The 21,585-nt window shown below is 47.5% G+C and overlaps 1 protein-coding gene and 1 long non-coding RNA gene across 2 annotated transcripts; one reads left to right on the top strand and one right to left on the bottom strand.

Moving 5' to 3' along the window:
- Positions 1-232: 232 nt before the first annotated feature.
- On the bottom strand, positions 233-12,431 carry cabp7b (calcium binding protein 7b). The gene is made up of 5 exons (XM_057018369.1): positions 11,646-12,431; positions 3,239-3,382; positions 3,059-3,171; positions 2,786-2,933; positions 233-2,711 (listed from the first exon to the last, which is right to left on the bottom strand). Exons 1-5 carry the CDS (start codon positions 11,752-11,754, stop codon positions 2,584-2,586), a joined length of 642 nt encoding a protein of 213 aa, XP_056874349.1. The 5' UTR covers positions 11,755-12,431; the 3' UTR covers positions 233-2,583.
- A 3,017-nt stretch (positions 12,432-15,448) lies between these two features.
- On the top strand, positions 15,449-20,018 carry LOC130516952 (uncharacterized). Its single transcript, XR_008947606.1, has 2 exons — positions 15,449-15,585; positions 19,430-20,018. It is a non-coding gene; the product is annotated as an uncharacterized LOC130516952 (long non-coding RNA).
- The last annotated feature ends 1,567 nt before the right edge of the window (positions 20,019-21,585 follow it).

The raw sequence follows: 21,585 nt of genomic DNA, 5'->3' as shown, positions 1-21,585 counted from the left end.
TCCCCCCCCACCCCGATCTGCCTTCCTGCCCGTGGCTCAGGAAGTGGCGCGTCCTTCTGCGCTCCGTCACTAATGCACGCTTAATGTGGCAGATGCTGCTCCATCAGCGCCATCACATCTGATCTGGCGTCACTGAATGAGGAAGGACGTCACAATCGCTCCTCTGCCAGATTTTAAGCCCCCTCCCTGTTCTCTATCGCCCAGAATAAAAGGTCAAATACTGAAACGTGCGAGCGGTTTAATCACATTGATCTTTATTGGACTACATGCATCTAGAGACCACGTACATCAGTGAGTTGGTGAGTAACCTCCAGTAACGGCTGCAGGAACACAAAGTGGCTGGATATTGGACGCGTCCCACAGAGAGGAACCAGGAGAAGTGAGTGAATTAAAACATCTAATTGTCAGAACTGATCATTTTGTGGGGTTTGCGGGTCACAAGAGGTTTTTTTTGTTTAATTATTTCACTCCAAAAAGGCACAGAACAGAAGACATTTACAGTCCAATTGGGTAACACGACAGTGCGCACGGGAATGTGCTCGTTATAACATACGCAGACAACATTTGACACAGATAGAGTTCACATTCGCACAAAACCCCAGAACGTCCACAGAGAGGTGACGCCATGTCCGGTAGGTGCATCACTGTACATGAGATCAAATATCTGCTTTATTGCCAGAATGGCTCTCGCGCTTCTCCCCTCCTGCGGCAGAGCTTCTGATAAGCTTCACGATAAAAAGAGCAAGAAAAATAGATATATAACATATAGCATTTGGTCAATTTTGACACATCCTGTGAACGGAAAGCTTTCAGAAAAGTGACTCTGAACAAATCAGCAGAAATGTAAGCGCACAGCCTTAAATCCTCCTCTCTGAATGTCCAGTTCTCCTCAGAAACCTGAAATCAGTATGTTTTTGTAGTATTTTTAGCATATATTTTCTACAAAACATGTTTACATTCATAACAAAGTCACAGATTTAATGATTTGCTTTAAGAAAATATAACAATGCTTTATCTGAAATGATATGTTGGGGGTTTTTTTTTGGTGGAGGAACGTGAAACCCAGAAAACAACTCTACTTTAATATATATTTTTATCATGATATGTTAAATTATTGTTCACAGTTTACTGCAAAAGATTTAGTGTTTTGCTGCACATCCACGGTTTTGACATCGAGGGGAAAATGTCAAACATGGATATTTTCTTTTTTTTTTTTTTTTGCAACGTCTTCATTACAAATTGCATAATCATGTGAATACATAGATCAGAATTCCAAACCTTAAACACTGAACACGGACGCGTGGCATGCAAGAGTGTGGTGGCAGCTGCACATGCGACCTTCAAGGCATCACTGCAGGCTGAGAGGGACGTGTCTCAGGACGCGCGGGGAGTTGCAAAGTCTGGGATCCCTGCAGGAATATTCATGCACGCGCCGCTTCAATCACAGCTCCTGGCGCCGTTCTCCCATGTTGCCTCATTACACGTCATCTTAATCCATATTTGAGCTGCCGCGGCAGCTGCTTCGGCCGCGAACATCCATTTTCTGCTTGGAAACGTGGAACCGTTTCAGTGGCGTCACGCAGCAAGCGGCAGCTTCCCGTGTTTGCTCTCCCTCTGCTCTTCCCTCCGTCATGGAAGCGATTTCAGAATGTAAGGTCAAGCTCAGACGTTTACGCCGACAAACTTTACAAAGTGTGATACAGTTTACATTTGTCTACAGATCTGCATGCATTAATGACGACAGCGATGTCGCTCCCACGCCTGCGGCTCAGACGGGCCATGGATTCTAACACTAGCATGATGTTCTGCTCACAATGGCAGCAGCAACACGTCGTTTATCGTACCAGCTGCATGTTTGCAGGATGAGGACAATTACAGGAGCGTTACAAATAACGGGTGTTATAGCAAAAAGGACAATCTTTAAAATAAATATTATTTCAAGTAGCTGCGAGATTTGAGCTAAAACCACATTTTAGCCTCACAAGGCTGGATGGGGACTTGGGGGTTTGTTCCAACCAATTAGGTTGTAGCGGAGTAACGGGATAACTGCTGTTGTCAGAGGATAACTGAAGTTTGTTTAGATTTGCTCCCAAATAACAAGAGAAAACAGGAATATTTGCTGGGTGTGGGACACAGTGGACTCCACGGAAGCACGCGGTCACCCCTGAAGCCTCCTCCTCCTCCATTTCAACTCAACGGCATTGGGAAAAGACAAATTCGGCCTGTTTGCAAAGGAAAGTAAAAACAAGACTATCTGGGATGGGACGTTTACGCTCAACATCTGGTTCATGAAGCTGTACAATATGCAGCACATTAACACTTCTGTATTGCTTTAAAACATCAGTTTTCCACTATTGTTTAGATATTATCCTCAGCACAGCCCAAGAGTGACATCTTCCCTTTTTTCCTTTGAACACTCAGCCCTTTAAACGTCCCTCTTTCGCTCCTCATTTGTATTTACAACAGTGTGGTGACATATTTCCATCCTGGGAAGCTGCAAAAGTGTCATCATGTGCAATAAAATAAGAGAACCCATCAAGTATTTTGGGTGATGTTCGATTCCTCTGTGCTCCCCAGCCATGTCTACTTCATTCCTCTGCGGAGCATTTGATTTGCAGCGATGAGCATGACGCTGATGATGAACGCGATGGCGAAGGCACAAATCAGGCTTTTGCGCACACAGGTGTGTTTTTCCTGTTGTGTTGGGCTCGCTGCGGAAAGATTCACAACCAGGTGTTAGAGTCCTGGGCGGGAAACCTGGAAAACGGGAAGTCCTGACACTTACTGTCGATGTCCACGTGACACTCTGGGCTGTTCAGGTGGTTCTCCTCCGTCATGATGATGTTCTCGATGTCTTTCATGGTCAGGTGGTCGCGGAAAGTATCGTAGAGCAACCTCTTCAGCTCATCCACTGTCAGTTTCTGCATGTCGCACTGAGAAGATGACAAATAATTGATGAGAAATAAGGAGCAGGGGAGGGTTCCTGGTCATTGCCGGCCCCGGCTCAAGAACGTCAGGACATGCAGGGAACGTGCAGGCGCCGACTCCTGTGCGGTACCTTCCAAAAGACCGAATCAAAATCTGCCCCGTTGAACTTATCAGGCATCCCAGCAGAACTCAGTTTAGGACCCAACAGCGTGACGAACTCCTCAAAGCCGACCTGCCCGTCACCTGCAGAGGAACAACGAAGCATCGTCAGGGCGCCACAGCCGAGAGAGCTCGCGGCAGAAGAGCGTACCGTCTATATCCAGTCTTTGGATGATGACCTCTAGCTCCACCTCGTTGGGCATGTAGCCCAGCGAGCGCATGGCCATCCCCAGCTCCTGCTTCGAGATGAACCCGTTACCATCCCGATCGAACACCTTGAAGGCCTCACGGATCTCTATCAGGGGGGGAAAAACGGCAGTTTTGACGCAGTTGCCAAATTATAATAATCTGTATCTGAGGCCAATCTGAACATTTAGAACCTTTGTTTTTCTTAGGGTCATTAATTCTAAAGAAAAAAGCTCCAACACTAGTGATAATTATAGTGATAAATTGTCCGTGCAGCCGAACCCTGATGTATTGTAGAGTCATTGGTGTCCAGAAACTATTAAATACAAAGTAATGAAGCATTTTTCCTCATTACAAAGAAATTTGGATGCTGCTAAGGGAATCTCCACACATCTTTTAGAGCTTAACTCGAATGTTAGAGCAGGATTTAAACACTCTTACCACAGCAGCATCCCTAAAGTGTTTAATAAAGTGCAGAGGTTGCCAATTCTAGCGTTACATTTAAGGACTATCTGTGTTACACACATACACACATACACATGTACACACTCTGTCCAAAAACAGAGACACGGTTGCAGATTCCAGGTCTCCACTATATTATTATTAATTATTTTATCATGTGAATGTTCAGAGTTGGGGTCTGTTTTAGTTCATCACAGGCGACACACACCCCTCACAAGGAAGAAGCAGATTCCAGAACCGCCCCGGTGCTGAGGTTCAGCACCATGGACAGAGGCGTGAGGCTGTTCATCCCGGATGGAGACGCGAAGACGCCTCACGTCACCCAAACAACATCCGCAGAGAGAACACCTGTTACCACGGCTCAATTAGCCGTTACATAAGCTAACAAGCGGGTTCACATGTTCATGTTTTTAAAAGCACCTCCGGTAAATAATCCATAAACATCCCCATTTGGCTGCTGTCCTCACTCCAGATCATAGTATTCTGTTTGAAGTGATAAAAAGTGCAGTTGCTCATCAAAGCCTGCAAATCCCTCTGGCTCTTTTTGATGTAGAGGATTTTTATCGTTAGCTAGGAGCAGCTCTATAAAACAAGCTACACGCGCACAAAAAATAAATCTGTAGTCAATCGACACATCGGTGGAGATTAATAGCTGGGAGCAGAAAAGCAAGAAGTCATAGAACAGTTAAGTTAGAAGATTAGAATGTAAATGGTAGCGCATCACTCCTCAACTCTGTGTTTTCAAGCCTGAAATATCCTCTATGAGCTGCTCATTTAATTCATCTGTGTTTGTTCAAGTCTTGCCTTTTGTGTTGTTTTTACTACTTTGTGGTGCAGCACTGTGGCTCCACTGTTGCCTTATTAATGACACTTTTATTAAAGAAGAGCCTGCGGAGAATTTCATTTTAACCTCATATCGCTTTTAAGCTTTTAAGCATTTAAGCGTTCAGTTCTTCGAGGGAGGAAACTCATTTGCATTCACGTGTGATTGGGCGAGCGCACCTGTGATCGACATTCTGCCCCCCCCATGACGGGGAGGCTCTGCCTTTAGAGCGCCCGCAATGACACTCTGGGTGTTGAAAATAAAAAACCCAACACTCCGAAACGCATTCTTCCGAACAAGTTATACGGTGTGCAGCAAACCCTGACACTGCAAACACGACATATTTGTCTAAATTACAGCGACTGCCGCTGCTGGAGTTTGGCCATCTTCCCTCGGCGCCGCCCCTGTATCAATGTCATGACCCTCGGTGCCACCGACAATGAATTCAGGAGCAGCCGAGCGGCGGCCAGACTACTGATGGGTTCGCACTGTCGGTGAGTAGAAAATGTAAAGACGCAGCTGGGAGGTCACAGAAAACGGGATCTATTGAGCGCTCAGCTGTCATCAGACTCTTCAAGGAGAATATTTTTATTATTTACAGAATCTATTTCAACCTCACTCACTGTAAAGACGTTATAACACGTGAATTTACATAGCAAGATACAGAAGTTGAGAAGTTTGGGGTAAAGTTCCTGGAAGCCCCCGACCAGACTCCAGTGGCAGAGAGACTGGAGTCAGATCCAGATCTGGGGTCGGATCCAGGTCTGGGGTTGGATCTGTGCAGACCCAGGTCAGTGGTTCAGTGAACCTGCACCCAGCATAAAGCACCGTTGAGATCCAGTACAGCCTGGGACTGAATGGGAGTGTCTGCTAGGAGGAACTTAAAGAGGAAGTCGTGACAGAAACCAGTAAAACTTTTGTTCTTTGTTTGTTGTCAACATTAATGAAACAGTTTCATCTTTGTCTGGACGTGGACCCCGAACAGCTCGACACCCCCCAAGGCCAGCTCACGAATCTTCCCCGACACGCTCTGCGTGAGCGGCTCGGCTTTAATTCTGATCCTGGCACCGTCGCCTCGCAGCTTTTTCTGTGTGTTTTAACACCATTAAATGATCGACGCGGGTCGCTGCCTGGAAAACACCCTTAATGGACAAACACCTGTGATGTGGGAGCAATGGGACAAACCATATTAGCTTTGGTGCCAAGCCGGCGAGGAAGCATCTGAGGCGACATTAGCGAAGCACGGCAGTGTTTATGGTCAAGTCAGGGAGAAAAAACACATCCAGGGGCGTGTTTGTCTCCGCCGTGACAAACGGCGCTCCAGATTAAAGACCGCCGGACGTGCAAGCGGAGCCCTGATGTGGATGACTCGACGGCGCCATAGCTGCAGACGCCACTTCATTATTAGCACTCGGGGGCGGTAAACGTGCAGCGTGCTCGCTGCTCAGAGCGGTTTGCGTTGGTAGTGGTAAATGTCACCGTCCGGTGGGACGCGGCTCTGCGTCGTGGGGGGCGATTTAACTGGAGTCCGGGTCCAGGGTGACCCAGGCTGTGTCAGCTATAAACGACCGTGCCGCCGTTGTTTGTAGAACAGCAGTTTATGGATGGTGGCGGTGTTTACCTGCACCACACATCTCTGCGTAATCTTACTTTTGATAAAGTGCATTCTTTACCTGCCGACAGGTGATGCATTATCTTCCAATGGATCTGCGGGCCGCAGGAGAGAATAAATCTTCTCCCGTTGCTTTCGGCTTCAGGAGACCCAAAAGGTCCCCTTCAGCCGGAGAAGGAGCGGAACGGCGGCGCATTGAAGTGGCTTTTTAATTTGCCGAGCAAAATAATGTTGATGATTCATTACATTTCGCAGTGCAGGGAGAAAATGAAATATTGACCCTCGATTTCATGGCAGCTTGTTCCGACAGCTGTCTGTGGGATCCTGATGCTGATCAGGTCCAGGAGAGCAAACAGCTTGTTTGTTCTTCGACTGAGAGCTGTTTGGTTTCTGTTGTTTGGCCTCCTGTTAAACCATCACTGTGTTTTCTCTCAGATGCCAGATTTAAGCTGCCGATGCCTGAATCAAACCCGGAATAAAGACGTCCGTCAGAGGCCGCAGCCCGAACACGTCCGCTGACCTTGTGAGTGAGCTAAAATGGGGGCGGGACGCCTGCTGCCGACCCACAGCGGCTCCTGCTCCACCATGAGAGGAAGGTGGCGACCTCACCCCCGCACAGGCCGGTTGAACCAAGCAAAATACTGCAGGATTGCCAAACAATGGCTTCGTAGAACCTCCATGCACAAAGAAAATAGCTCCAAAACATGCTGGAGACCAACCAAAAGACAGGAAAAGGATCCGCTCACCCCATCTGCTTTTGTCAATTCATTCAAGTTTATAGCTGCCTCTTGCACGACTGTCGGACAAAAGCGATAGACAATAACTACTGAAGGAAATGACATTAAATCACAACCTGTCTGGTCAGACATCTTCCATGCAAAGCCAGAAACAAATGATTGTCCAATTAAGTGAAAATGTCCCTCCTCAAAGGTGACGAATGGCTAAACGGAGAGCTACAACGGGAGCCGGCCCCCTCCTGCTCGCAAAAGGGTGGGGAGGGGAATAATTAAAGCGTCTTTATTGCCTCTGCAATACAGCCCTCATGTCATCTTATTTTATAGAGCTTTTATCAAGCTCATCATTATTTATATAACATTAGCGGCGCCCTGTGCTATGCTGCCCCTTCATTCATTTTAATACAGCAGGATAAAGCAGCTGCTGTGCACGAGCACCAGCCCAGGTCTGACGGTCCAACAGGCGGCCACCTGAGACGGCCCGGAGGTGCTGAACGGGCCCACGTTCTGACAGAAACACCGGCGCTGCCTGCGGCTCCCGGAAGGCACGGGTGTAATTACATGACCACAAAAGCAGAAAAATACGAGCTGCACACGTGACATCGGAGGGCTTTTTAAAAAGAACGTTGTCGTTGGTTTTATTATTTTTAAGACACAATTCTATGTTTGACATGTATTTCTATAGAACCTGCCCGCGTTCCTTTGAGCAAATGTCCAAACAAACAAACAAACAGACCCATCACTCATTGCATTTGTTGTAGCCCGAGGTTTTAATGATACACTATTTGCTACGTGTTGGTCAATTTTTCAGTGCGATGATGAAGATGAGGAATCGCTGCGGCGGCCGAGTGGAGGACAGCGTAAGGACGGGTTCCTAATTAACAAACGCCATCACACACAGTGGGTCTGTCTGGGCGGCAGCACTGGTAATGACCACACAGACGGACAGACGGCTGGGCTGTCTGACGTTTGTGAAGCCATTTTTCACCTTGATATTGAAGTACCCTGTGAAAATCCCCCAAAAAGCAGATTAAAAAGACTGAATTCACTTGTAAGATGCATCACCAGAGAAATGGAAAGCATCAGAACTGGTCCAGATATCAAACCAAGTCTAAAATAGGCCCGCACGTGCACATATATTAAAAGATCTCCGACAGCTGATATTCCCCTCATCAGGGTTACCCCTCAAAAGACCCTTTATAAACCCAAAAGATGACAAACTTGGAAGATGGAGTGGAAGAAGGTTCCCACCTCGCTACAACGTATCAGGGATTCTCTCGCCGCTGTGATCTATAAATACTGCTCACATCCTTCGCTCGCGGCTGAGAGAAGCTCAAGGAGACCTCCAGGATTTTAACTGCCAAAGGAGGGTGCTGAGGCTTAAACCCGCAGTCTTATCAGGCCCAACACATGTGCGGCTGGAGCGGCCGCCAGTTCACCGCAGGTCTGGTGTTTGGGTCTAATGGATGCATGGCCGGTCAGCGGCTGGCTTCATTCAGTGTGCCCCATCATGTTAACGCACCCTAATCGCTGAATAATGACCAGAAATGTCATTTAAATTCAGTAAAGTCAGCTGCGAGAGCCCGGGCAGCTCCTGTAAGAACAGGGAGAGAATATGCAACTCTGATGTAAAGACACTTTCAGGCGGTGGTTTCCATATCTGATGAACTGGGTTGTTGATAAGTGGCTGAACTTGGCTCTGGACTGGAGTTTTTAATGTGGTGCTCATTAATGAGGAGACACTTGGCACGGCATGAAGGCCACGTGGACATAGGTTTTACGGAGTAAACAAGCACGGACCAGCAAATATATGATGTGAAAATAAGAATTCCACACACAAAGCAATGTTTTCAAGCATTTAAGGATGAGTTCAAGGATGAAATCAGGTATTTCAATGATGAGAGGAAGTACTTCCTGTAAAGGCCACTCCCACTTAAGGTTCTAAGTCCAAATACAGTTGGATGTTTCTGCCAGTCTAAAGCATCCTTAAGTGAAGATGGAACCTCAGAACATCATATGACAACTCTTGAGTGGAGTTTTAGCTTAATGACCTTTTTCGGGACACGCGTTTACTTTTAAGAGGAGCAGCTAAGAGCAGGATGATCTCATCTACTCAGACTGTGTATGTGACGCTTCTTTTCCACAGCTTAAACAAGCATCCTCACCAGTTTGCCCTCTTTGACTTAGCTGCAAACTGTTTTTTTTTTTGGGGGGGGGGGGGTTGCCTTTGTTGCCACCTCGGCTGAATCGTTTTGACCTTCCGTCCACCTCCCTGAAGCCGAGGCCAAGCAGACAGGCCAGAACCGGAACCGCTTAGCCAAAGATCATTCCAACAACTTTGTGACAACTGCATGACACAAGGGCAGAGAAAAGGTCAGGGAGCCTTGCCACTGACCCTGGCCGTGCACCATCTGCTCGATAAACAGTCCCGGGGAACTGCAGCTCTATTAGGACCCATCCATTAATCAGCCTCTAAACCTCGGCCGTGCGCTCCACCGATGTGTCTGCGCTCCCCGCTTTCATTAGGTTCCAAAAAAGCTGGTAAATAATGCATATTTTAATGCAGTCCAAATAGGACAGATTACGGGAGGCAGAGGGTTTAAAGGCAGCTTCAGAGATTACTGCTCAGAAGAAATCTGCTGCTGAAGTTTTTGGGGTATTTTCCTCAGGTGAGACACCAGTTTAACACAGTCAGAGTGTTCCTGAAGCATCTGCTGGTAGAGTCCAGGGAGACGAGGTCCACTCTGGAACCTTCACCCACCCGTCCGGGGGCACGCCTGCGCTGCCCCCGTCCTTGCATCACAACATTGGCTTCCTGTCCGCCAAAAAGATCGATTTTCCAGATTTTATTACGTTTTAAAATCTCTCAATGGGCTGAGTGATCTCCTGAGTCCATCTTCAGGATCGCCGAGGTCTTCTGAAGGTCGAAGGTCGAGGGGCCTTTGCCGTCACCCTCCCGACTGGGCTGGTTGGAACTGCAATAGTTGCAGTGCTTCTTCCCACTGCGACAGCCGCAGGTTTCCTGTCTTTGCATTATCGCGGGAGGTGATTGTCGTCTGCTTCTGTTGTGTCTTTACTGCAAATGATTCCAGAAAATGTTTGAACAGGACGCGTCCCCTTTGTTTATTTCCAGCTTCCACTGAGGCGTTCGTAATCTGTGGCAGACTAATCTCACAAATTTCAAATTACACCCGCCGCAGCTACGTACACGCAGACTTATTATCATAAATATGATCGGAGAGCGTACGCCAGCCAGGCAATCAGGGAATTTATGTGCGGCAGTAATTAAATACCGTCTGCATGAGCAGTATTTTCTCTGACTCAGACTGCTGGGAAAGGGACAGAAAAAGGTTTAAGGACACACCGAGTGTCCTTTGTTCTATTGGAGGTTTAGAATCCTTCATATCAGGTTCCTCAGGGTTCTGATCTAGGCTCCATTCTTTTCTCTACACATGTTGCGAAGGGAAGAAATAATCAAAAATCATAACCTCTCCACTCAATCAGGAAGAGGAACTAGTGTAAATAACTACTTCTTTATGACTTTTCAACAAAAGAGTAAAGAGGAGCGAAAGGGTGATTAGGTGGAGGTGAAGAGACGGAGACATGAAGCTAGAGGACACGGCACCAGAGCAAGAAACTGAAGATGATGACATGGAGAGATGTGCACCTGCAGACGGAGGCGGACCTGCACAAGGAGAGGAGGAGCGTCACCAAAATATGGAGAAGAATGTTTCAGACGGTACCACGCTGCTCTCTGGGTAAATGCAATCACCGATCAATGATCCGCCTCATTAGCTCGACAATATTTAACAGCTCAATTATAAAAGGACGTTAACAACAAAGTTGCATCTTCATTGTCTGGATTGAAATGACTCAGATTTTCACTTTTCCATAATTAAATCCGCGTCGTCTTTGCAGCTCGAGGATTTTCAATGTCAGACGAGTTGCTCGACTAATTGGACACCCTGCAGACAGGAAGGGGAAATGGAATTCTCCTTGAACAAAAGACGATATCAGAATATGATCTGAGTTACTGCTTTATTGTTTTCTGTCTGGCTTTCTTCTAAATTGCTTCTCGATGCCTTTTGATCACTAATCTAACCGAGATTTATGTTTTATTGCCCGCTGTTAAATAAAAGAAAACCACAAGAATGAATCATTCAGAGGACTAAAGAGCATGACGTGCTATCGCTGTTCATTTATATTAATTGATAACTATGTGCAATACTTCAGACAGAGATGAGCGAATGTAATTTAAGTCTCTAAATGAACCTGTCAGACCTCTAACAGCTTTTTATCTGCTGTGGATTTGAACTGAGGCTTGAAGCTGCATTTTTATACCTTCAATTCAATCATTTATTGAAGAATTTTTAAGATTTATCACTGGTGACACATGAATCTGGTCTCCAAATGCCACGCAACCAACCACAGCAGGTGCTGAGGGGTGTCGCAGGTGTCGTACTGGGGAAGCGGCGTGACCGTGCATGCAGATGCAGCCGATATGGAGGAGTTGTGATGCTCAGGAGGAGGTTTCAGCCGCTTTGGTGCAACACCTGAGGACGAAGCGGATGCTGTCCAAAAAGTCTCTTTTTTCCTACAACCTCTGAAGCGGCACGCGGCAGCAGTCATGATGGTTTGTGGGATTCCACAGAACGTTTAGACATGAAATCATCGAAAGTTGGCGGCGCCAGAAACTGTCCTGAGCGACTCTCAAACACGAGAAGAACAACTTAAAACTCACCTTCCACCTCATCCTCAGGCAAGATAACGGGGCTCCGTAAGGAGAGGACATCTGGAATAGTGCAAAGACCCTTGTACATGAACCTGGTGGTGACAGCACGTACTGGCATCTCTGCGAGGGAAAGCCAAGCAGCGATTGGCGATCTTCATATAGCCCAGCTCCTTCCTCTGAGGCAGACCCTGCTGGAGCCGAGAGCCTGACACGCTGCAGACGGAACAGGGAAACTCCCCCCTGCAAACTTAAACCCTCGTCGTCTTGTGATATTTGCTGGAATGTGAGTCAGCCAAGGGGGGGGGAGGTTTCACCACCGTCCAGAATGCATCAATTAGCTTGAAGGCTTTATCTTGAACACCCGCCTTGTGCGATCGTTAATTAGCTCATACCGGATGCAATTAAATAAACAAGTCGGTCGTTCGTCTCTCCGCGTGCACGTCCGCGCATCCCTTCAGGAATGAGGAAAAAGTAGATTCTACATCAGTGATGGCTCTGAATGTCTCCCTGGTTCTTGCAGCGCGTCTCTCACATGTCCTCCCCCGCCTGTCTCACTTTTACTCCCCGCGTCGGCATCTTCTGAAAAGAATGCATTTAAAAAACGGTGCTGGAGGATTCAAAGAGCAGCGGGGGTGAGCTGATCCTGGAAACGGACCGTGCGCACCAGTTGTCGGGATGTTGTTTTCTCTATTTTTTCCTGGAGAGCAGTTTCAGGGATTCCTCGGTGTCCCCCCGACTCATCTCATTCGGAGAAGACTCGACGTGTGAGGATGATGCACCTCTGTCTCTTTCTCCCCCACCTCTCTAGCCGTGTACCCTCATCTCTCTCCCTCTCTCTCTATCAAACACACACACACACACACACACACACACGGGGGGGGGGGGGGGGGGGGGAGCATCGCCTCCAATTGCTTTTCAATGCAACAAGTGAAGCTCTTGCATTTATTTGAAATGTTAGATTCTGTATTATGTTTCGGGTCCAGACTACTGAAGGTCGGGTAGGTGTTAAATCAGCTCCGTCAGCCTCTCTGGTCGACCCACACCCATCTCTACACATATAGAGCACTTATTTAATTGATTGAAGAATTCAGCAAAGATTTCTGCCCCAAACTTCAACTGTTAATACCGGTAATCTGATATTATATATTCCATCTTGAGGAGGGTTATAGCTACTGTTATTCCCCCCTCACAATGGACTGGGGGGGGGGGGTAATGAGGAAACATCCCGAGTGAACCCATCATGTAGAGAAGCAATCGGAAATCTAATTATTCTTGTTCCGATCGCTGAAATGTGAGAAGACGAAGGTGTGAAGGTCTGTTTTAGGGTTTTCCCGCCCCGGCTGACAGGTAACGTGCGACATGCATTCGGGAAGATGCATGTGGTTCCACTGGTTGGTTCTTGGAGGGTCGGCGGTGCTGACAGGTTCCATTCCACATCTAAATGTGAAGGGATTGTCTCCCTCGGCTGCACCTGAGCCTCCCACCGCTTTTGTGCTCAGGCAGCCAAACTTCTCAAACTGGAATAACAGGCTTTGTTCTCTCGAATGCAGCTCCATCCATGCTGGCTCGAAATCCAGGGACTCAATGATCCTCACGCCTCCTTTCAAAGCGCGGAACGGCGTGGGGAATAAGACAGGCTTGATGCATCTGCGGCTGAAAATTAGCATCACCGATTTCCTAAAGAGATTCCTCGTGTGCATTCTAAGAGGTGCGACGGCAGCGAACGCAACACGCAGCACCGGTATTTGAGAGTGTGAGCGTGCAGGGAGCATTGATGAGAAGTATGATCAGTCAATACGCCCATGTTAGCATCAGTTAGCATCAGGAGGTAAACAGCATATGAGAATTCATATATTTATTTAATATGGTTAATCTGGGGTGTGTGAACCCCGGTGAGATAATGAGGAGTGTGACAGGCTGCAGGATGTTGTAATTGATGACCATAGAGTTTAAGATGAATAAATGTCTCCCAGAGCGAAGAGCGCGCCGCAGCCAACGATAAGAGGAGGAGGAGGGGGGGGCTCATCCCAGCCAGAGGCCTGCCACTGGTCGAGAGCACCTCAGACTCGACATCCATCCTATCACCATCAAATTAAGCCTCCTGGGAGGGCCGGGGGCTGTCTGTGGAGGCAGCAGACCTGAAATCAGCGGGGTGGGAGGCGTCGGAGCCTCAGCGGCTGACATCCAGGAAGTTATGATGGAAATATGATTCAGCGTCTGGATCCTCCGGTGAGTCCGGAAGGCCCTGGCAAACACATCAGAGAGGATTACCGAGCGGTGCGGCCGGACCAAGGCAAACGTCACATTCAGCACTGAGCGGTTTGTGTCGCGGGCCTGTTACAAAAAGGATTTAAACCAGCCTCAATTTGGGCATTATTTGTATAGTGAAAGCCAACCCAGAGGATTGATATACTTTAAATCCACAGAAGTTTCCCAAATTCCAGATATGGCTCATTAATTCTGGTTTACAGCGTCACGCGGTGAGTTGACAAAGGAAAAAGAGGAATCAGGGATACTAAGATGGACTGAATTTCTCAGAGCAAACACTCATTACTGCAGGTCGTGTTTGCAGGATTCAGCTCCAAGGCTCTGTGCATCATCCGAGCATCCGGGGGCAGATTTGTTCCGCCTTTTATCATCTTAAACAATACAGAAACTGCAAATGATCCAGCTTCCTGTCAGATTTGCATTGAGTTTCTCTCAGAAAGTTTTCAACCTCTGGAACTTCAGGAGCAGAGACGGACTTCACCCACCAATATTAATCGTTAGCATAATTTGTGCTGCCATTTCAAAAATAAATGACCTTTTTTCAGTCTGTAATGAGAACATGCTGCCTTGTTGTTATACGTCGAGAGAAAAGTCTTAAATTCTGTCTGGTTGTAGATAAACGTCAGTAAAACAGGAGTTGTTTTTAAACTCAGCGCACTGGAACAGCATTTTACTGCATGACAAATGTAATCTACAAAGCTAACAGGCCTCAACGCTCCGATTAAGATTATCAATTGCTTTTTGGCTAAAGAACATTTGATGTCAAAAAGCTCCAGGAAGCAGCTTCGAACGTTCACAAGGAGCAACAGCAAAGGTTCAGTTCCAGGTTGGTCTTATCACACAAATGCAAACGGAGGTTTAAAACGAGGACCTGAACCTAAAACCTGACGGCACACCTGCGTTTGTCCATCAGTTTAATATGCCCCTCCCCCTTTATTACCCTTCATTCAGGTCACCTGCTTTCACTTAAACTCCACCAGAAAGTTCTTTAAAGTGTCCATTTCAGCAGGTCCATTAATGACCTTTTCATTATTTATGTGCTTTCAGTTGAGAGAGGTTGGGAATTTTTCTCTTTTCCTCTCTGCCCCCCCCCATGCTCCCTGAGCTGCAGGTGTAATTGCCAATTAGCCACAGGCGTACAACACGGGCAGGGATGCACAGCCATTCCTGAATATTTGATAATAAAACGCTTTATCTCCATTCACATTCAGCGTGAGCGCCGGCCGACCTCCCCGGCACTCATTTGTCCTTGGTCCGATCAGACGGCGCCGCACTCGGGTTTATACATGAACCGAGGGGTCTGACACAAGAGGTGAGGGTTTCATCACGCCGTCCAAGCTCTCCAATTAAAACAGAGTTCCTGCAGCCTTGGAGGACACCTGACACCAGCCCCCCCCCCCCCCCCCCCAAAAAAAGAAAAAGACTGCTTGTTTTCCTGGAACAGACAGCCAGTTATTTGTGGCCTGTCTACCGCCTGTTTTTCAGAGGCATCCGATTGTGATAGATCCCCGAAATGACCTGTTGCTGTGGCAGATGGCAGCCTTTCATTTACAGAAATTGTTGGAATTAACTGGCGCCACCATGAAATATTCATCACTATTCATCCTCGTGACCAATCACGTAACGACGGCAATTAATTTCTTCCCGAAGCTCCAGTGAGGGCAGGAGGAGCGCTCAAGTGGTTCGTATTGGATTTCTTTTTTCTTTTCATCCTTACATGTTTAAGTGATGTATTAAAATATAATGAGGGCATCAATTGTAGACGTGCTCCGGATTGTATGCAATCAATGGAAGAGAGAGAGAGCGAGCGGGGGAGGGAGGGGGGGGGGGGGGGGGGGTTTTGATTACAATACAAAGTTGACCTGAAAGAGGATGCTGCAGAATGAAAATCGTTAATTTTTTGTTTAAAGTTGGCTCGTCTTACTGCCCCCTGGTGGAGAGCTCCAGTATGGTTCATAAATCCTGCACCCTCCTTCGAACCAGGGGACGCCCCCCCCACCAATTAATACTTGTCATGATTCTTTCAACGATCACAATTGATTTCAAGTGTCAATTCTGTTACACTTCTGTTAATCCAGGGATAATTGGCTGTATTACGTTAAATCGATGGACCAAAAATCGGCTTTACTGCGGCGCTACTGAAGTGTGGGATGAATGCGAAATACAGTCTAATTCTGAACCGACCGCCCCATGAACTGAACAAACAAGTCCAAATGTAGGAATCTGGCCCACCTGTTCAAGCACAAGATTATCGGCAGAGCCGGCAGGACGTCCACTTATCTCGGACCACTAATGGCTTCATATTTAAAGAGGCAAATCGTGCAAATAGTTCAACTGAAATAATGGTTCCAACCTGTCAAGCAGGCAGGAAGAAGCAGCCCAATGAACATGTAAAAAAAACAAAAAAAACCAAACAAACTGAGGTTGTCATTACACCTTTAGTTTAAAATAAAATAGACATCCAATGAAGGTGCCATCGGTGTCATCTGGAGGAGCCAGTGTGAGCCGTCTCCAGCCGAGCCTTCGTTTAATCCCACAATCAGGACAACAGGGAAGCGCCCCTGTCAGCAGACGCACACACACCCTGACAGGTGGAAAACAGCTCTGAGGCTACCTTCACGCTCAATACGAAGCCCCTGGGGGAAGACAGGCTCCAGGAAAAGATCTGAGGGGAATACCTGAGAAAAGCCTGCTCTCATATTTATTTAATGTGAACCCTCTCGCCTCCCCTCGCTCCCCTCTGTATGATATAAAGCAGTTATCCTGCCCATTTCACACTACTTTCCTCCTACAAAATGGAAACACAATTTCATTTCATATACGGCCGGGGTGAAAATAATGCGCGGCTGTACATCCCAATAAGGCCACTGCACATTCTCTTTAATTCCAATATCCAGTTCGCGTTTCCCGGGGACAGATATGGAGCTCCCCCTGTGGGGATTAAAGATTGTAACGGTGATGGGCAGACAGCTCTCTCTGCTCCGATTCCTTCTTTTTGACTTTTCCCTCCTTTTATTGTCTCCTAATCAAAAAAATACTTTCTCCCACCCCCCCAGACTGGTGCCTGAAGTTGCAAACCACTCCAGATTATTTACTTCTGGCTGCAACCATCCATTTTCTTTTATCCACCAGGGTCACCGGGGGAGGATCCAAGCGGTCAGAGGCTGAAATCCAGCGATAAACCCTGAATTTAGATGTCACCCTGCTTGAAAATTGGGATGAACCAGTCTGTTACCCACATCAAAACAGAGTCGGCCGCGTTCATCACATGTCAGGAATAGCACATCGAATTTGTCCTGCGTCTTCAGCCTGCCTTGGTTGTCGACTTTCCTGCTCCTCTGTTCAGCTGCGGATGCCTTCCAGCGGGTCATTAACCACAGATAGCGACACCGTCGGGGAATGGCTGACTCTTCCCCCCCCCCCCCCTCGCGTCAGGGGTGCCCATCAATCAGGGCGGGAGGCACGACAGCCTGACAGATGCGAGATGGGCGATGACACTAAATACGCCGTCGTTTGGCCAGAGACTGCAGCCAGACTCAGTCAGCCAGGCTGGTTAAATGACACAAGTGACTTTCTCGCTGCGGTTAGATTCTCGGTTAGATCCTCCACACACCGCTTATCCACGTTTGTGTTTCCTTCTCCGTTGCACGTGGACGTGGATGCACCAGGAGGGTCACTGTTGCCACTGGAGCACGCGCTGCCACAAATAAGGTTAACGATAATGGAGCCCTTTGTGCACGTTGCTCCATTGTCCACACCGGCACGAGGCTCTGCTCCCGCTTGCTTTGTGTCCGGCCCGCAGCAGTGACCTTCAGGCTGGGACTCTTTGCCCTCGTGGGATTGTGTCTTGCACTAAAGTCAATTACGTTGCGGTAATGCAATATCTTGGGGAGCGTTCCCCAAGACTATCAGTCTTTGTCTGCTCGGGCTGGATCATCCTCATCCTCCTCCTACTCCTCTTCCTCACCCTTGTATCCTGTTCCATTACTGTGGAACCTAGGCGAGGGTCTTTATTAGGACCGCTCCTCTTTCCATCAAGGTCACTGTCACATGGGTGTTCTCAAGGATGATCATTGTAAATTTCAATCTCTCGGGTGGATTTTGTCCCCGTGTCTGATGTGAGCCTTGACTGGACGTTCTGTCTCGCGATGGATGAGATGAAAAAGAGCATTACGAGTCGAGTCACAGCCGAGCTGGGAAAAGCCAGATCAATACCATTTCTGCTGCCAATTTTACAGTTCTTTGGGTCAGCAAAGTGATAAAGCTGTTTTTCACCATATATCCTCTGATCTTTGCTGTTCAACCACTGATGGCAACAACAAGCTGATATTTCTGATCACCCTGCGGGCGTGTTTCTGTCTGACGACTACATGTGTTGGCAACGTGGTTGAAAGCTCACAGTGCCAAGGACACGCCGGAGTTTGCCCTAAAACACAGTAGGTGAAACAGGATGTAAAATACCACTCTTGTAAAAGTGTAATGTAAAAGTGACACCTTTTTTGAAAAGGGCACCCTGGCAACATGTTCAATATTTCAACTAATATCTTATATTATTGCTATTGACATTTTAAGGTTGTTGCTGTGTGAGGTTTGGCGCCATCTAGTGGCGATCGCACAGATTCCAAGGAACAAAACTTCCCTGAGTTTTATTGTTGACATATTTGGACTTTAGAGAGGGATTCAAGCATCAATATCCACAGAATTATCTCAGTTTAAGGTTGTCGTGCACCACATGGGGCGTGCGCGCGTAAATAATAGGCTTCAAGCAGTAGATTCATCCTCGGCGTTGCAAATTTATGGGGTAATAATGTAGTGTTGCACCCATAAACCAGAGGTAGGACCACAACCTGATGCAGGAAGAAATACAGGCTATTTTCTTTGGCAGCGCTGAAAGTAAATAAGTGCTCTGCAGAAACTCTGCAGTGCAGCTTCTCCTAGAAAGAATATCCTCTGGCTGCATCCTCTTGATGGAGCAGCAGATGCTCCTCTCTGCTCTGAAGTGATGCTAAAACGCCGGGTGTGGCAATAAGTGCCTCCTGTCCAATATAAAACAGACAATTCTGGGGGTGTCGTTCAGCTTTGAGGATGTCTGAGTGCGATTGTGAAACATAACCGTCATCCAAGTACCTTCATTATACGCTGACAGACTTGCCCTGAGGATGAGGCGTCCAACGCGCAGCCGATCTCAGACATGACAGCGGAAAGGTGGAAAGACCGGCGCTGATTTTTATGCTCCTATCCTGCACATTCCCAAACCTCAGCTCTACCACACCAAATGGCATCAAATGTCAGAAGTGAGGAGGATTATGTGGTAATGTTGTTAAAGTTGGAAGCACTTCCATCTAGCGGCTCGTCCCCACTGGCAGGAGGTGGTGATGAAATCTGTGACGTTTGCACTTTCGCAACTTTCTCGGCTTCCTCTTTCCACCCGTTTCCCATCCAAAACACCACTGAAATTTAGGTTCCAGAAAAATGAAACTCAGAATCAGACAGCATTGTGATGATCGCTTACATTCTGTCTACAGCAACATCACTTCGGGCCCAAAACTGAAGAGTGACGGAGCGGCGAAGGGCAGATTTAACTTTAGCACCTTGATTAATTTAACAGACAGGTTGTCAGACAGGGAAAACAAGCCCGACGGCAGCAGACAGCAGTGTGAAAAAGCGTGGAGAGTGGGGCGCCATCCAGTCGTGGAGCCTGGAGAATGCCGAGCAGCTGCGAGCGTGGCCACAGATGGGCACGGTCTGCCTTCTGTGACATTATGAACCGTGGCGTCCGGATCGTTCAAGCGGGGCTGCGGCGTAATGGAAAGAGCACCTCAGAAGGGCTCAGCACCTGCACAAAGACGAGCACGGCGCTGGAATGATCCGACAACAGCCCATAACATCAGATTCGCTCACACCGATGCACCCAGGAAGTAGCATTGGAGCATGTTAGCTTGATCCTTTATTCACATTGTTAGGTCAGCGTAGCCTAAGTAAAAGCATTTGTGTTACGTTTATAACCACTCAAAGGGTTTGTGGATGTGTGTTGTTGGCTAAAAAGGCCCCTTTTACTCAATAAAATGTTGCAGTATTGTTTCAATATGCCATTAAACAAACTCCAACATTGGACTTGCTATATTTCTCTTTGCTTACTGTGCAGAAAAAATAGAAAGATTCCCACAGCTGGGGGGGGGGGGTGAGCCGTGTCAAAAATCTAAAAGCGGCCCCATCTATCCCTTCAGCGCAAACATAAAAAGAACAAAAATCCTGCCTCAGCAGTTTTGATCTCCCGCTGCTTTGAACAGCTATAAAAGGCCCGCAGACGGCTGGTGGAAATGAAATTAAACGTCTCTTCGTGTTCACTGTGAGCGGCTCCCTTGAAATCATCAACTTCTCAAAAATGAGCCATAAAACCCGTCAAATTTCCCTCCGCATCAGGAGGATCCCCGAGGCCGTTATCGCCACGGCGTGCGCTGGGTTTTTTTTGGGCCAGACGAGGAGGTTCCGTCCATTCTTCAGTGGTCCCACGTTGAAGATGTTCTGTGAAACACCAACACGAGTTCAAAGGTCAGCTGAGGACAGAGGTCGCGCTGAGCGTAACCACACGGATGCTGCGTCTCTTTGGAGGTTTAGATATCTGCTTTCCAAAATCTACCTTTTGTTTTAAAGCTTTAATTAGGAAATGAGACATTGTTTAGATTCAAACAGCCACAAAGAGGCGACTGTGCGCTGGCGCGCCACTTAATCAACCTCTTCTTTCTCTTTCCACCCGAGCTGGTCCCCCTTCAGTCATAGCGGCCTTTTATCTCCGCCCACCATCTCCTCCGCTCGTGCCCTTGAATCCCGTTAACTCTGCTGCCATCTCGCTCCTCATCAGCGTTTTCTGGAACCTCCGGGCGGCCACGGACAGCTCCGTTTAATCCCCCGAACATTCCCCTCCTGCTTCATGGCGACATTTGGAGGGAAATGTTCTGAGAAACGTTCTTATTGGGGTTCAGATGATCAGGAGATTCTTTTCCCCCAGTCGGGTCATTTTCTGATGCGGTTTGGATGCCGTGTTTTTACTGTCCTCCGTCTTTTTGGTCCGGTTTGGACACCGCCTGCAGCTGACGCCGCCCTTTTCCTGTGCTAATCACACAACGAGCATCTTCAGATAAAAACATCCGCCGGTCTCCTGCTGATATGATGGAGCAGAGCCAGAGGTGATGGAGTTATTTTGAGGTAAAAGCAGCTTTGTGGTGACATTTCTATGCAGGAACAACTGTCTTTATATCAGCTTAACAGGTTTTAGACCACTTGTGTTTGATCCCCTCTGTAAACAGGCGAGCCAGGAGTTTAATTCAACTGCCTGACATGTTTCGGTGGCCTATATTCATAGATCTGCTGTGTCAGAACTCCACATATTTGGAGAAATAGGTCAGAAAACTTTTTTTTTTGGGGCGCAGATGCTGATCCGTGTGAGCAGAGCAGGAAGTTTCATAACCATAAATCTCACCCCAGAGCGAAACATTTCGGCTTCTTTCGCCGTATTTACTCATCTGATAAGAGATTGATTGTGAGTGCCGGGAAGGCAGCGTTGTGCAATTTAAACCCAAATGTGGCGAGGAGGCAGAGATGTGAATAATCTCCTGGTTATTTCCCGTGTGTGAGGTCCTCCGAGTCAGAATTCCTCCGGACCGATTCATGTTCTCCACGT

This window comes from Takifugu flavidus, chromosome 20 (assembly GCF_003711565.1).
Source record: "Takifugu flavidus isolate HTHZ2018 chromosome 20, ASM371156v2, whole genome shotgun sequence".
In the NCBI taxonomy this organism is placed as follows: Eukaryota; Metazoa; Chordata; class Actinopteri; order Tetraodontiformes; family Tetraodontidae; genus Takifugu; species Takifugu flavidus.
The sequence above is the reverse complement of the archived record's forward strand: the minus strand, read 5'-3'. Positions and strand labels throughout refer to the sequence as shown.